Source organism: Talpa europaea, assembly GCF_964194135.1.
Source record: "Talpa europaea genome assembly, chromosome: 7".
Taxonomy (NCBI): domain Eukaryota; kingdom Metazoa; phylum Chordata; class Mammalia; order Eulipotyphla; family Talpidae; genus Talpa; species Talpa europaea.
The window spans coordinates 123,344,433-123,359,435 of record NC_140074.1 but is presented as its reverse complement, the minus strand read 5'-3'; the positions used below and the strand labels follow the sequence as shown (position 1 = coordinate 123,359,435).

Here is a 15,003-nt window from a genome sequence, read left to right as displayed (position 1 = left end):
GGCCCCAGGGCTGTTTCCTGGTTTTAAACAACCGGTTTCACAGATTAACTGGAGGGACTGAGCAGCTCTGGCTTCTGGCCTCCATCCAGCGGCCCAGGAGGGCAAGGGGTGGCAGGAGCAGTGTGGCAGGCAGCAGGGACCCTCCCAGGGCCCCTGGGAGCAGGGGCAGAGAGAGGACCCGTGGAGGGCAGGAGGGCCAGTCCCCAAGGGGATCCCCTCCTACCATCCTGGGCCTGGGCCCCGGGTGCTTACCTCGCTGTTGAGGAAACAGTAGAACACAGACACGAAGAAACCCTGGAGGGGAGGGAGGAAGCCAGTCAAGGGGAGGGGCTGCCCCCTCTGGGCCGCCTCCTGCCCCCACCCCCCAGCCCCTGCCTGGACAACCCCTTCCTGGGAAGCACAGGGAGGCCAGGGCTGGAGTGGGAGAGCAGCTGTACCTGGAAGGATTCCAAGAAGGAGTTGAAGTAGATGAAGACGACCCGGGAGACCTCGTCCTCCCCGGGGTTCACGAAGAACAGCATGTAGGTGATGCCCAAGAGGGGGAGCAGCACCAGAGTGGCCTTCACAGCCTTCCTGAGGGGGCAGGGGGTGCACAGTCACATCCCACCCAGGAGGGGTTGAAGGGGGCCAGATCTGGGCGGGGGTTGGCAGGTCCCAGGAATATTGGGGTTTCAGGAGGGGCCGCCAGGCCTGGGGGAGACCCTGGGTCAGAGGCTGGGGTCTCTGAAGCCCCCGAGGGTGTAGGAGGTGGGACCAGTTACCTGTACTGAATGGTCTCAGACGTGGTGGATGCCCGGAGCTTGGTCATGAGGATGCGGACGATGTTGAAAAGGAAGATAAAATTGATCTGCAATTTGAGCACACAGTGGGATGGCATGGGTGGGCAGCTGGGGACTCAGCAGCCTCGAGTCTGGTCTGGGACCTCCATTCTCCCTCCATCTTCATTAGCACTTGCTCATCCGTGGCCCGGCACCCCCACCTCTGGCAGAGGATAGCAGAAATGGACTGCCCCTCCCCACAATGCCCCTTCCTCCAGCCCCCTACCCGGGTTCTTACCAGCAGGACCAAGATCATGGGGCCTTGGTAGATGTAGTCGGTGTACACCCCGGGCCTTTTGCCAAACCAGCACCTAGAAGGCCACGGGGGTAGGAGGGGTAAGAGGGAGGGGGGTTATTTGGATCCAATTCAGGGGCATGGGGATGGGGCACGCCTGGCCAGGGAAGGACAGGGGTCTGAGGTCAGGATCTAGGTGTCCCAGCTCCAACCCCGCCAGAAGGCCAAGCTCCTTGGGCCTGCCGCAATGCTTATCCCACCTGGAGGTCCTCTATTGAGGGCTGAAGGGCTGAAGCAAACCCTGAGTATAACAGACACGGCCAACACCACTGCTGCCCCTGACCCAGCATGGCTTTGGCTCGTGCCCCTGGCGGTGCTGGGGGTGGGTGGCAGCATAGATCCTGCGCTTAGTGGGCAGCTGACAGCCATTTCCAACTCTGTTCATCAACCTCGAGGCAGATTCCACAGGCTCCGCCCGTGATGGGAGGCAGATGCTTTGCATTTCTCTGATCTCCCTCCAGCAAGCTCTAGGGGGTCTGGCGGGGATGGGCACAGGGGAAGTCCTATGTCCTGGTGTGGCGATGGGCATGCAGCCCAGAATGCTTAGATTTCATGCCACCAGAAACCAGAAACTGAGATTTTTTTATGTGAAACCCCTTGGCTCTTTAAGGGTTGGCAACAAATCCAAGTTTTCAAGAGCACCAAGTTTTCTGCGTCAGGCAGATCAAAGGCCGCAGCTGTCTGTGGGCCAAGTCAAGTCCTTGACCTGGGTCTGCAAGTTCTGACCACTCACACCTGGACCCTCCTGCGGTTGTGTCAGGGTCCTGCCACCAGGTGGGGCTCCAGAGCCGCCAGACCGACTTTCTTCTCCAGCGCAGGCTCCTTTTCCTTCCAGAATGTGAGCGTGCGGGCGGGCGCACACACAAACATACACGCACACATGCACACGCACACACGTGGCAGCACAGCAGCTTCTGGAAACCTGTTCTCTCCTGGGTACTCACTCTCACACCTGCACCCCTGCAGGCCAGGCACCATTGCTAGGGGTTAGCGACGTTCCTGCCCGGGACCCAGGTCTCTGTCTGGGCGTCACTGCCAGGCCCCAGTTGTGTCTGAAAGAGGGGTCCCCTCCTAGACTGGACACTCAGGCCGAGTATTGAGGGGTGGTATGGACACTCAAGTCCAATTTATAAGGTGCCTCAGCACTCAGAGCTGGTCGGCACGTCTCTGAAACCCACGGAATCCTGTGTTAAAATATGTCCTAGTTTTGATAAAAAACATTAATGTGGTATTTACTGCCAGATACCAGATACTACGCTGAAGGCTTAACAGATATTTTATGTATATATATATACACACACACATACACAATATTTATGTATAAGCTCACGTCACCCCCATGAGGAGGGTGGTGTTATTACTAGGCTGTCCGTCTTACAGATGAGGAAACTGAGGCACACCACAGCAACTAGCTCAAGGTCAAAGCGCTACTTCCGGATGGAGCCACCGTTCGGAACTGGGGTCGCTTGGCTCCACAGGCGGCCGGGACCCTTGCACAGTTCGGCTGCGAGAGCCCAGACAGGTAAGAGTCCGGCTCCTACCTGCCCCAGCTCAGGCAGGCACAGGCGGGACCGAGTCCAGCCAGGGCGCCCTCCCTTCATAGACAAGAAACTGGTGCTGATGGGAAGGGGACTTGGTAGAGGCCCTTGGGGGTTGTCGGGCAGAGCTGGGCAGGAAGCCGGTGGTTCAGGGGAGCCTGAGGGCCGTGAAGGGGAGGAGGTGACTCACTTCTCGTTGTCGTAGTAGAGCTTCCCGATGGCCCAGGCCACGATGATGGGGAAAGGCACACCTGGGGAGAGGCGGGCGGTCAGTCCCTCGGTAGGGGTGCGGGTGCAGGGCCGGCGCCCCAGGGTGGCTGAGAGTCTAGGGGCAGGCGGGGTTCCCATCCAGTGTGTGCGGGGGCTGTGGGGCCCCAGGGAGGGGTGGGGGCTGTGGGGCACACCCTAGCACCCCAGCCTGGCCTCGGTCTCCCAGGGCCCCTGGGCTGCGTCTGGCGGGCAAAGGCCCGCGCCTCACCCCAGCCGATGCAGATGAACATCCACTTGCGCAGCCGGTCAGTGGAGTAGGTGAGCACGATGGCCGTGTGCAGGTAGCAGCCCTCGCCGAACATCCAGAAGAAGTTGGTCACGTGGAAGTAGTTGTAGGCGGCGGTCACCAGCCTGCACCAGCCCTGCCGCCCCGCCCCCACCAGAGCCGCGGGTGAGCAGCGGCCGGGCTGGGCAGCGGCACCCACCCCGGGCCAGGGCCTGCTCTGGGTACTAGGGATCACCCCCAGCATCCTCCTGTCTGTGGGGTCCCAGGCCTGGCCCTGGCCCTCCTCCACCGCGCTCCCCCTCCCTGGCCTGGGCTGCCCCGCAGGACGCACCACGTTGCTCTGGTGGACTTCAGGGCTCATGGTGAGCTGGACCACAAACCACGTGGCGTTGCGTAGGATGAAGGCCGAGATGAGGTTCCAGTGGATGATGTTTCTCAGGCACCTGATGCTCCTGGGGGTGATGGAAACAAGGAGAGGAGGGGGTGAGGGGTGAGCCGTCAGCATCACTCCAGCCCAGAAGTGTGGATGTGGAAACTGAGGCCCAGCGCAGGGCTGCTAAGTCACACCAGGAGGCGGGGGCAGAGGCTCTCTTGAGAGGCCAGTGTAGCGTCCACTTCCCTGTGGCCCACCCAGGGTGGCAGAGCCTGGCACACAGCCCATGCTCCAGGACCAGTACTCCTGGGCACTCCACTCCCTGTAGCTCCAGTTTTGGGGGTCAGAAAACAGAAAACGCCTCCCAGTTTTGAGACCTGATGCTCCCCCAATTCTTGGCACAGACCTGCCTGACATGCCACCTGTATCCTGGGCAGTAGTGCTGAGACCAGGCAGGTCAAATCCAAATGGGGCTCCACCTTCCAGGTCTCTACAAATGGATGCCACCCTGTGGTGGTGGTCGTTGGGGGGCTGGCAGAAGTGGCTCAGCCAGAGGAGCCAAGAGTCCTGCATCTGTCAGCCCCTCCCACTGAGGGGCAGGGGCCAGGCTCCCTTTCCCAGAGTCACCTGCCTCTTGCTCGTCCCTTGCTCAAGGCCAGACAGTGCTGGGGGTGTGTGGGGGGGCCCTTCTCACCTGAGCCGCAGGAAGAGGACAAAGGCCACCAGGAGGGCCACCAGGGAGATGCAGTGGCCCAGGTAGTTGATGATGACAGCAACGTGGTAGTGGACCTTGCTCTTCTTCTGTGGCAGGAGAGAGGGCAGAGGTGAGGCTCCTGTACCACTGCACCCCGTGTCCGGCCGGGACAGAGGGGTCACACCAATCACAGCTAACCCCTAACCTATCAGGGCCCCCACTGTGTGTGGGCAGTGCCCTTCTGTCTGTCCTCGAGTCCACGCTCTGTCCACTGCTCTGAGCTTTGGACAAATGGCAGTTACTTGAACCCCCACTTCTCATAGGGCCCCCACCCCAAGGGCACATGGGCTTGCACGGCTCGCAGATGTGCTCACACTCACATTTCCAGTCAGTCCAAAGAGCAGAGGCCTCAAGGTGCAGACACTGCCCCCTCTACTGTCTCTAGGTGGGGCCCCCCCCTTCCTGATCATCCCTAAACCCACCTGCTGCAGGTGAAACCTGCTCTCGCTAGCTGGGCAGGGAGGAGGTGGGAGCAGCCACAGAATCATTAGAAAGCACAGAAAGTCTCTCCAGGCTCCAAAACACGCTTCCCAGGTCCTCCCCCCAACCCCTCCGCCCAGGGCGCTGCTGGAGGTGAGGGGGGCGTTCCTCTAGGACTCCAGCCAAGCCCCCACTGTTCACTCTTCCTTCACATCCTATGCCGATGGAGGCTGGAAATTGCTGAGGTCCCCCTCTTCCAATCACCCCAAGTCCCCCACCCCAGGGATGAAACCTTCCCATTTACAGAATATTTTCATCCCTCTTAAACCTTCATGCAACCACACGCGGGGGGGCGGGGAAGAGCTAGAAGGGGGTTTATCTTATTTTGCAGAAAAACAGGCTCCTCCATTTCAAACTGCCTCTACCTGCAGGCCGCCCCACAATGGGGGAACTTGTAGCTCCCCAGTGCCACGTCTATGTAGACTCCTGCCCTCTCCCCAGCAACACCCCCACTCAGCCTTTTCCAGGTGCTGAGAGGGCAGGGCCCAGAGAACCGTGCACTCAGTGGGGTTTCACCAAAGCTGTGGTGGTGCTTGGGGGGTCAACACCAGTGCTCCCCAATCTCCAGAGGAGGAAACTGAGGCCCACATTCACCTACACAAGGACAAGGGGTGTAACCTCAGCAGCAGCATGCCTTGAAAGCATTGGAAAGGGATCACTCCCCTCCACCTCCCACAAGCCCCCCAGCTCCTGCTGCACCCCTTCTGAAGGGTTGTCCTCCCTGAAGAACCTCTGAGGTCCAGGGAGCTCTGTCCTAGGGGCTGGTTTTCCTGGCTCTCAGGAACCTGGCGAGAAAGCACATTAGCAATTCAGGCTTTGGAAGGGCTGTGGCCCAGCAAAGGAGAGGGAAAGCGAGGGGGGGTTGGGGTGGGGGCATTGGCCCCTGTGCAAATGGGAGAGTCTCTGAGCGCCTGGCAACAGATGCCCAAATCTGGAGACACCAGAAGATACGCACGCATCACAGCTTGTCTGGAGCTGGTACTTAATTTCCTTTTATTAAATTTCCCACAAATCCATGCTGGGAAGCCGCTGGGTGATAGCAACATCTGCAGAGCCCGGGATGGAGAGACGCCCCAGCCTGGTTCTCGGCCCAAGTGGACAAGATGGGCAGAGTGTGCAGGGCCTCTGCCCCCCATCTGCCCTCGATCACCCCCTCCCTGGCTGTCACGTCTGATGTGCCTAGGCTGTGTGGCTTGGGTGGGGGGAGTCTTTTATTAAGCAACTATTGTATGCTGGGCACTGTACTGGGCAGGCTGTGTCTCCTTCTGTGCCCTCTGTGCGCCGTCCTCTGGTTCTGTTCCATCATCAGCCTAAGTCACAGGCCAGCTGGCCAGTCATCGGAATCCTGGTCTGCTTGGTCTTAAAGACCCTCTGCTCCCTGTGCCTGCAGTGCTTTTCTTGGGGGGTAAGCAGGATTGAAAAGACACTGGGGAAGCACCCATGCTCTGGGCCAGAACCCTTGGAGGGAAGACAGGGGCTCAGGAGGGGTTTTCTCCACCAAGGCCAAAATGGTAGAGTTGGGTCAAACCATTAAGAGGAGCAAAGCCTCTTTGAGGCTCCTTGAGTTGGGGGGCCCAGGGCGTCTTTCACCTGTCATCAGGTGACATTCCTCGTTACATGAGCAGTGGGAACCAGCCAGGGTCACAGTGCGGAGGGGGCCCCAGAAGGCGGCTGGAGAGACACCAGTGTCTCCAGGAAAGCTGGGCAGCTACACTAACTGACCAGAGACAACGGTCAGTGATACCCAGAAAGGACAGCGGCAACATCCAGGGACACCCCGAGAGGCAGTCAGCAGCAGTCCAAGAAAAAGTCACATTTAACTGCAGCAGCAGCTGGGGTGCCTGAAGGGCAAATGGACACAGCCCATCCCTGACCACACTCCACCCCGCCCCGACCGACAGCCACCCTGGGGAGGTGGCACAGGGTGGCGCTGGGCAGAGACCTCTCGGCTGCACCCCCAGCGACCAGAATCCAATAAGCAATCGGTGACCGGCCAATTTGGGCCGGCTCTGCGAGACACACCTTGTCCCCAGCGGCGTTGCGGCGGCAGTGATGGCCCCTGCCCGTCCCAGGGGCCCCCCCAGTCCCCAGCTCCGTCTCCCTCCTCCCCCTGGCCCACCCCGCTTGCGGCTCTTCCTCTCCTGGGCTTCAAAGCCCCTCCCACCCCACCAGTGGGTACTCTGGCCCTGGCTCCTTGAGATGTGGTCCTCACACCTGCAACGTCTGGTCTCCCAGGAGCTGGCAGGACTCTTTGGGAACGCAGAATCATACGGAAGCCTCCCCTTGCCCCACTGGGTCAGGCTCTTCCTTGTAGCAAGAAACCCACATGGTTCCGAAGCAGTTCAGAAGCCCTGGCCCAGCAACCTCCCTGTGAGCAGCAGACCCGGCCCACAGTGACAGCCTGGGCGTCCCTGTCCTGTGCCACCAAGGCCCATCCCTGCCCTCGGCGGTGCGGGTGGGGGGGAGGAGCAAGTGTGCGGGTGTTGGGGGGGGCAGTGGTGGGGATCACTGCTGTGTGTGGAGGGTGCTACTACGGGGAGTGGGGGCCATGCGGTGTGGTCGGTGCCATTCCCCAGGGACAGGGCCATGGGCCAGCACTGCGCCCCCTGGGAGGGCTTGTCCCCCGCGCAGGTCTCCCTGCCTGGCCTCTGGGCACCCTCACAAGCCCCATTTCACACAAAAGCCTTCTGCGAATCCATTATCTGCAAAGCCCCGGGTGCGCTGGGGCTTAACAGGGGCTTAGCCGAGGAGCAGAGCCGAGAAAACGGCTGCTCCATGAATTGGAGACTTTCCTTTCTCTGGAGCTCCGGGAGGAGACTGGGGATCTTGGGGGGGGAGGGGGATTCTGAAGAGGTTGGGGCTGGCAGAGGGGATGGCGTTTTCACTAAGTAAATGAATGGAGATCCCCAGAGTGAGGTGACAGGGCGGCAGGGACTGCGGGTGTGCCGCACCGCAGGGTGGACATGGGCGGCCCCCACCGAGTCCGGAACCTGAGGACAGGGTGCCTGTGTTGCTGGCGGTCTCTGCCTCGAAGCACCCCCTCTCCATCTGACTTCAGCTCACTTCACACGGGAAACAGGCAAAGGCTATCCTGGACCCCGAAGCCCCAGGTTCCAGGCTCCGGCTGACTCTGACCACGTGACTTTGGCTGAGTCATTCTCCCTTTCTGGACCTCCGCTCCCCATTGGCAAGGCGGGTGGGTTGGCCTAAATTAAAGTTTCTCATTTTTACGCAGAGGCACTTGTTAAAAATACAGATTGCCAGGCCCTCCCCGAGAGTTCCCTTTACCAGGTATTTGGGGTAGCCCGGGCCTGCCTGCATTTGAACAAGCACTCTGGGTGGCTCTCATTACCCGGCGGGTTTGGGAAGCTCGGATGGCATGGAGGGTACAGGTACGCAGGGTCTCTAGAGGGGCATTCCAGTTGAGATCTCTTAGGTGCCGGGATTCTCAGGGCTGCCCAGACCAGCTCTTCCGCCCCGCGCCCCCAAAGCCTGCATACCTCAGGCGGCCTTGGGCATTTTCCTTCTGCCCTTTGCTTCCTGCTCACTCATTGTCCCATCTCCTTGACCCCCACCTTCCCTGGCAGCCACTGAAGGGGTGAGTGGAGGTGCCGGGGAGGGAGCAAGGGGCGCAGGAGGGGGCAGCAACACCAGAAGGTGGATACATTCGTACATCTGCCAACTATCTCCCTTCAAGGATTATTCATTGCAGCACTGTTTGCAATAACCGAAGACTGCGGATAAAGATTGGTTAAATAAATGATGGCGCATCTGCGCAACATGATATTATGCAAATGAAAAAAGGAATGAGATGCTCTTTAGAGCTGATACGGAATAACCTCCAGGATGGATGATAATATGAAAAAAGCAAGGTGTCGAACAGTGTGTGTGATACGTAACATTTGGGTAAAAATAAAACAGAAGGCAAAGCCATCGTTACCGGGCGGTGCAGAGAAGGCTCTGGAAGGACACTTAAGAAAGCCGCAGACGTTGCTCTGGGGCGGGCAGGAGGCTTTTCTCTCCCATTTGCACCTTCTGGATTTTGTTTTTTTTTTTTTTTTTTTTTTTTTTTTTTTTTATAGAGGCATGCTTTATTTATTTGTTTGCTGGTTTGTTTGTTTGTTTTGTTTATACAAGCACTGGGTACAGTCAGAAGTGCGGGAGGGAGGGTGAGAGAATTCACCAGAGCCAGAGCGGGGAGCAGAGCAGGCAGAAGGACCGAAGTACACTGCTGAGGGGAGCAGCGGGTGGCAGGAGAGGTCTGCACGCCATGCGGGACCCTCCTCCGGTGGCCGGGGAGCAGCCGGGGATCGAACCGGCGCCGCAGAGGCCGCGCGCAGTTTCGCAACCCAGCGCTTAACCGCTGCGCCACCGGGGAGGCCCTGGATTTTGTATTATGTGTAAGCAACCTCCTCTCCGAGGGTTTGGATTCTGACCCGGCCCCCCAGGCTGCACCCCCACTTGAGGTGGCTGGTGTTCACCCATCCCAATGAGAGTGGGTGGAAGGCACAAGGACTCACTGGGCCCCTTCGAGCCTGCCCCTTCCCACCTGGCTCATCCTGCCTCAGGGGTGCCTGAGAGGTGACCCCGCCGTGAGTTCACAGCTCTTGCTCCCCAGGCAGCTTCCCGCAGGCCGGGCCTGGACATCAGCCTGTGCTGGGGGCCGACACCCCTGCACACCGGGCTCTCGCTGGCCCAGTCTTACCTCCTCATTGAGGATCTCCTGGCATTCCGAGTAGTTCACGCGGGCGGCCCAGCTTCCGTTGGCCAGACACTCCCGGTAGCCATTGTCTGAAAGAGAAGAGTCCGAGACAGCGGTGGGCTCCTCGCCCAAGGAGCAGCCTGGGTGTCCGTCTACCCTTTCGTCTGCCCATCTACCCAGCCATCTGGGCCAGCACAGGGGACTGCTTGCTGGGGTAGGGTGGAGGTAAAGCTGGGGAAAGAGGTTTCCCTATGACCCCCATCCTCCTGCCTTATTCTATTCACCAACAGGGACAGGGTGGACCCCAATGCCTGCCTCTGGGGCCACGGCTCTGCCCGCCCACGCTGGCGTGACCATGCCCATGGGACTGCCCTCAAGCAGGTGCGCTGGGCTAGCTCCTCGCAAGCCCTGGTGTGACAGCAGATCACATGGCGTTTCTCTTTAGAGAAATCTCCCATTTGGGGTCCTTTGTGGCAGCAAAAAAGAATGGTGAGGTGCCATGAGTCAGTCCTCGCTCGCGTGACCAGGCACATCAGGTGGAAGGGCAGGGCACGCTTACATGACAGCGCTTCCTAGGGGGGCTCTCTGCAGGGAGGCCTCCCCTGGGGATCCCACGTGGCCGTGTTCCACACAGGGTGGGGGCTCACTGGGCAGGGTCGGGCAGGCCTGGTGGAGCGCGGCAGCGTCTCACTACTAGGATCTGCTGCCGCTGGCTCCCAGCCTCACAGGGCACTGGGGAAGAGGACAGGAGAGGGGGCCAGGGAGAGAGGGAGGGTGGTGCAGCCCTCAACCTGCAGCCCAGAGCCTGCCACCTTCTAAGGAGACGGAGAGGGGCCCTGTGGTCTGAGGCCTGCCTTCAGGGCTCCTGGGCGGCTGGAGCGTGCAGAGAACCCTTCTTACCCACCTCCTACCCATCCCCCCTGCACCCCGCCCTGAAACCCTGTAGGGGAGGGGCTGAGGGAGTTCCAAATCTTGAGTCTTTTCTCCTTTGCTGGCAGAGACTGCCCTGCCCCGCCCCGCCCCGTGCCCCTCTCCAGCATGCGGCTCTAAACATGCTTCCTTAAGTTAATTCTGGCCCTGGCCCAGACTGCACTGTCTGAGAGAGCAATTGTGCCCTGAGCCATTTCCACTGGAGCCCTCCCCTGCGACAGGCCTTTCATGACCCCTGACCCGCAGGTCACATCCTCACCCCAGCAGGGCTGGGCGAGCCCCAGCCCCTGACCCTGGTGCCCGGCAGGGGTAGAGCGCTGCCTGGCAGACACAGGGGCTGCCCGGGCCCAGCTCCGCATGGCTGTGCTGCGCGGTGACCTCAGCCGGCGGCCTCTCCCGTGTCCTCATTTATAAGGAGCCGGGCTGGGCCAGCTGATCTCCAGGGCCATGCAGCCTGGAGCTGCCTCTCTGCTGCAGCAGGACAACAGGGGGAGGGTGGGGTGGCTGGGGGAAGAGAGGCTGTGCCACCAGGAGCGGGAGCCCTCCTGCTCCACCCCGCTTGCTTGCGGCCCCTCTGCTCTGAGGCTGCTCCTGCAGCAGCCAGCGGGAACGAAGCTAAATGGCTTCCCCGTCCGTGGGCCTGAGTCTCAGCATAGGGGAGCCGTGGGCAGAGTTGGCCAAGATGCTGCACAGCTTTGCTAATTGCAAAATAGGGATAACTGCTGGGGGGAGGCAAGGAACCTGGGAACCCAGTGTCTGCACCACAGACTGGAAGTGCCTGGGACCAGCAGCTGCTCCAGGGTGTCTGCAAAGGAAGGCGCCTGGGGGTGGAGACCTGGTGGCAAGGGGCACCGAGTGGGGTCTCGACTCTCAACCAGACAGCCTGGGTTCAAGCCCATTACTGACGTGTGACCTTGGGCGTGACCTTGGGCAAGTCTCACAACCTTTCAGCTTCTTTATCTGCAAGATAGGAATGATCCTCTCCCCCTTTTTATTGAGGTAACATTTACAAACACTGCATTGGTTCCAGGTGCACAGTTTCCCACCTCGGCAACTGTGTATACTTAACACCTTGACAACCGTTCCTACCTCAGTGGTTGCGAGAGTGGTTTAGTTAACACGTGCAGAGTTCCTGGAATCCTACCGGCATGTGGTGTGTTTATTTTTATTATTATTATTACTGTGTTGGAGCTGTATTTAAATAAGCTTATGTAAGATTCAGAACATGTCACTTGTTCTACCAGGGAGGGTCACGGGAGATTCTCTTTGGCTCAAGGACGCCTTTCACGCCTAGGGGGCTGGGGGCTGCGGTCCCTCCAGGCCAGGTCACACGGAGCAAGTGGGCTTTGGGCAGGAGCGAGGAGGAAATCCTGAAAGAAAAGAGGCCCCCAAAGCTGTGAGTGGTTGCCAGGGAGGATGCGACCTCCTTGTCTTTAATTGCTGAGCGGAGCGGTCCTCCAGGAGAATCACGGGAAAATAGATATTTTTGGAAATGCTTCCCATTCCTTTGAAGATCAGTTATAGCGGGAGGGAGAGCAGTATGGAGGCCTGGGAGTCCTGGCAGCACCTCATCAGTAAATGAATTAATTAGTGTCTAATGATTAGGTACAACTCCGGGCTCCCACTCGCTACTGATTACACAGGCGTGTTCCACGTTCAGGCACGGGGGGCACCTGGGGAGGAGAGTCTCTAGTCCTGCCACGTCATGGACCATCATTCCCAGCACCTTTCCTGGGATCACACAGGGAGGTGAGCACCTCATCCAGACGTCCCACCCATCCGTGGGGGGCAACTCGGGTGGGGGAGGGACAGGCACTTCTGGAGCCAGGGCTGGAACCGGGTGTCCTGGCTTCCACTTAAGACTGGCACACGGAGTAGCACATGTCCTGGCATGAAAACGTTTATTTGGGACGTGCCTTGGGACCCAGTGGAAGGAGCTCATGGGGAGTGGCCCATGGTAGGCAGGATGTAGCCAGAGAGCCTGGCAGGCCCCAATGGAAGTGTGGACTTAACTATGAGGCATAGGGGGGGCACAGAAGGGTTGGCTGCAAAGCTAGCATTAGCGATCAGGTACTCTGGACCAGGGCAGAGGCCCTGGGGACAAAGGGCAGGTAGGGTCTGTTGGGTAAGTAAGTGTCAGGTTTTTCTGCCCTCCCACCATTAGCGTTGATGATGGATCCCTGGGATCCTAGACGAATGCCTGATGGCAGACACCTGGAGTAGGGTGTAAGCATGCATAGGTGGGCGCACCTGAGGGAGAGATGGGGCATAAAAGGCCAGGGCGGCAGAGGACGGTGTGGTGTGGAGTGGCGTGGTGTGGAGTACGGCGGAGCACGGCGGAGTACAGTGGCGTACAGTGGCGAACATGAAAACAGATAAAACACCAGCACGCTGCTTGAACCTACCCGGTTTTGGGATGGTTGCATTACAGGTCAGATATGAAAATTCCTTTGGAGGTGGAATGGCAGGACCTGGTGCCATGTGAGGGAGAGGCCTCCTTCTAGAAGCCCCCTAATGCTCCAGCCTCCCTGGGAGCTCCAGAAGGACTAGCACACGGCGTTGAGGGTGGAGCAGCCCTGTCTCCAGGCTCCGCAACCTTGGACAATGATCAGCCTCTAGGCCTCCATATTCTAGTTGTAAAGCAGACCCTGCTAAATTGGAAGCTGGTCGGCCGTGCACCCCAAACTCTCCTTTAGGTACCTCCCCCCAACCTCTTCTCCTCCTGGGTCACAGGCGTGGGTGGTGGTTCCAACCTCCTGGCCTCCCACCCCTCCTTGACTGCAAGCCCCAGCGCTGTCCCCCTTAGCCCATCTGGTAAAGGAGGAAGAGGTGGGAGAAGGGACTGGGGAGGTTTGAGCGGGAGGATGAAGCCTTAGAAGGCAGGTCACCAGCCTGGATCTCCAGCGAGCAGGCCTGAGGGCCCAGAGGGCCAGAAAAGAGGGGGGCTGTGTGAAGGTCCTGCAGCAATCTGAGTCAACTACCCAGTGTCTGTGGTCCCCCTCAATTCCCTCTCGGGGTGTTGAGCTCAGGCCCTTCAGACTAAGGGCTCACTCAAGAGCCCCCCCTCACCCCCAGACAGGTCAGGGCCCCTGGGCTGCAGTTGTTGCTCTCTTGATAAGCAGGGGTGTGAGTCATTGACAGGTGAAAGCAAATTAATTTGGAGGGTAACAGGTGGGATAGCAAGGAGCTGCAAAGCCAGGAGGTGGATCTCAGGGCCTGGGGGCCCTCAGGGGAGGGAGATGTTTACATGGGGATCAAGTGTCAGAACAGACCCTGGATCAGTCCTCCCCCACTGCCACCCCCTCTGTGGGCCTGTGTGCAAGACACGTCCCTACCCGTGGGTCTAAAACAGTCCCCACCTCATGGCAGGAGGGCCCTGGGCAGGCCCGGTGACCTCTCTGAACTCAGGGTTCTTATCCACAAAATTGGGGCTGCTGAGTCCTGCCCTTCCTCCCGGGGTTGGCTGGGCTCAAGCTAGCACCATGTGCCAAGAAAGAGTGTTAGACAGACCTCCATGCAAATTCCAACCTCTCCTCTTAGCCGCTGGTGACCTTGGGGAAGTTTCCTGACCTGTCTTAGCCCGGAGGCCTGAGTTCTATCATGAGCCCTAGCAGGTGATATACAGTGTCTTTCCGGGGTGTCGTGAGAATCCACAGACTGAACAGAGTGCCCATCAGGGAAGGGAGCTGGCCTTTGGCAAATGGTGCCCACGAAATGTATTGTTATTACTTTGTCGCCATCATTGTCATTTCCCTGCCCCCCAAAAGTCCCAGGTCTCCCCATCCTGTCTCACCTCCCTGACCCAGGCACACACTTACTTGTGGTGTTATAGCGGACACCGTAGAAATAGGCAGGGCAGGGTCGAACCACCAGCTGCCCCGCAGGGCTCCGTGGCCAGCAGGTGCCGATGAGGTCCACGGATGCATTGCACTGCAGTCCTGGGGGCAGAGACAGCTAGTGAGGCAGAGCCAGATCCCCACACCAGTGTCCCACCCGCCTCCCCAGGGCCTGCTCACATACCCACTGGGGACAGGTCAGGAACAATGACCAGGCTCAGACGAGCTCGTCCTGCTCAGAGGAGACCAGCGCTGTGGCACTGGGGAGCCAGTGTGGATTGCAGAGCAGAGGAGGAACGGAGACAGTTAAAGCTGTGCTAAAAGCTGAGGTCCTGGCTGGCATTTAGAGGAAGGCTGGACATGCTCCAGGCTCCTAATCTGAAGCGCGAGGACACTTCACTTGGTGTGGATTGGTGCTCTGAGACTACACAGCCTGGAACAGCCTGGAATAGTCCTAGCCAACCCCTGACCCTGTCCCTTCATATGTCTCTGGAGCCAAATCACATCTGCGCTGGCCCTGCAGGGAGGAACTAGCTAAATGAAGTTGCTCCAGCTTCCAGCTGGCCTGATAAGTGCATTGACCGAACTTACCCTGTTTGGTCTGTGCTGGACCCTAGGAGGGGACTGATGGAGAAGCGCACCATGGGGAGAAAAGCCACCATCTGGGCAAGTGAAATGGACACTGAACCAGGAGTCTGGAATCCTAGCCTGAGACTGGGCTCCGCTACTAATTTGCTGTGTGACCACGGGCCCCCTCTAAGCTTTAGGATCTCTCTCTATA

General features: G+C 59.2%; 1 protein-coding gene across 3 annotated transcripts in view; it reads right to left on the bottom strand.

The window, feature by feature from the left end:
- CRHR1 (corticotropin releasing hormone receptor 1) overlaps positions 1–15,003 on the bottom strand; it is a gene marked incomplete at both ends in the record, with an annotated part of 42,208 nt that overhangs the window by 403 nt on the left and 26,802 nt on the right. Inside the window, 10 exons of one of the 3 annotated variants that reach the window (XM_084239421.1) lie at positions 253–294; positions 438–573; positions 762–847; positions 1,057–1,129; positions 2,842–2,902; positions 3,130–3,283; positions 3,479–3,599; positions 4,215–4,321; positions 9,460–9,545; positions 14,205–14,324. In XM_084239421.1, the coding sequence (XP_084095547.1) occupies positions 253–294; positions 438–573; positions 762–847; positions 1,057–1,129; positions 2,842–2,902; positions 3,130–3,283; positions 3,479–3,599; positions 4,215–4,321; positions 9,460–9,545; positions 14,205–14,324 (986 nt within the window). The remainder of the gene's footprint in view (positions 1–252; positions 295–437; positions 574–761; positions 848–1,056; positions 1,130–2,841; positions 2,903–3,129; positions 3,284–3,478; positions 3,600–4,214; positions 4,322–9,459; positions 9,546–14,204; positions 14,325–15,003) is intronic. The other 2 variants (XM_084239422.1, XM_084239423.1) reach the window with 2 other exon arrangements.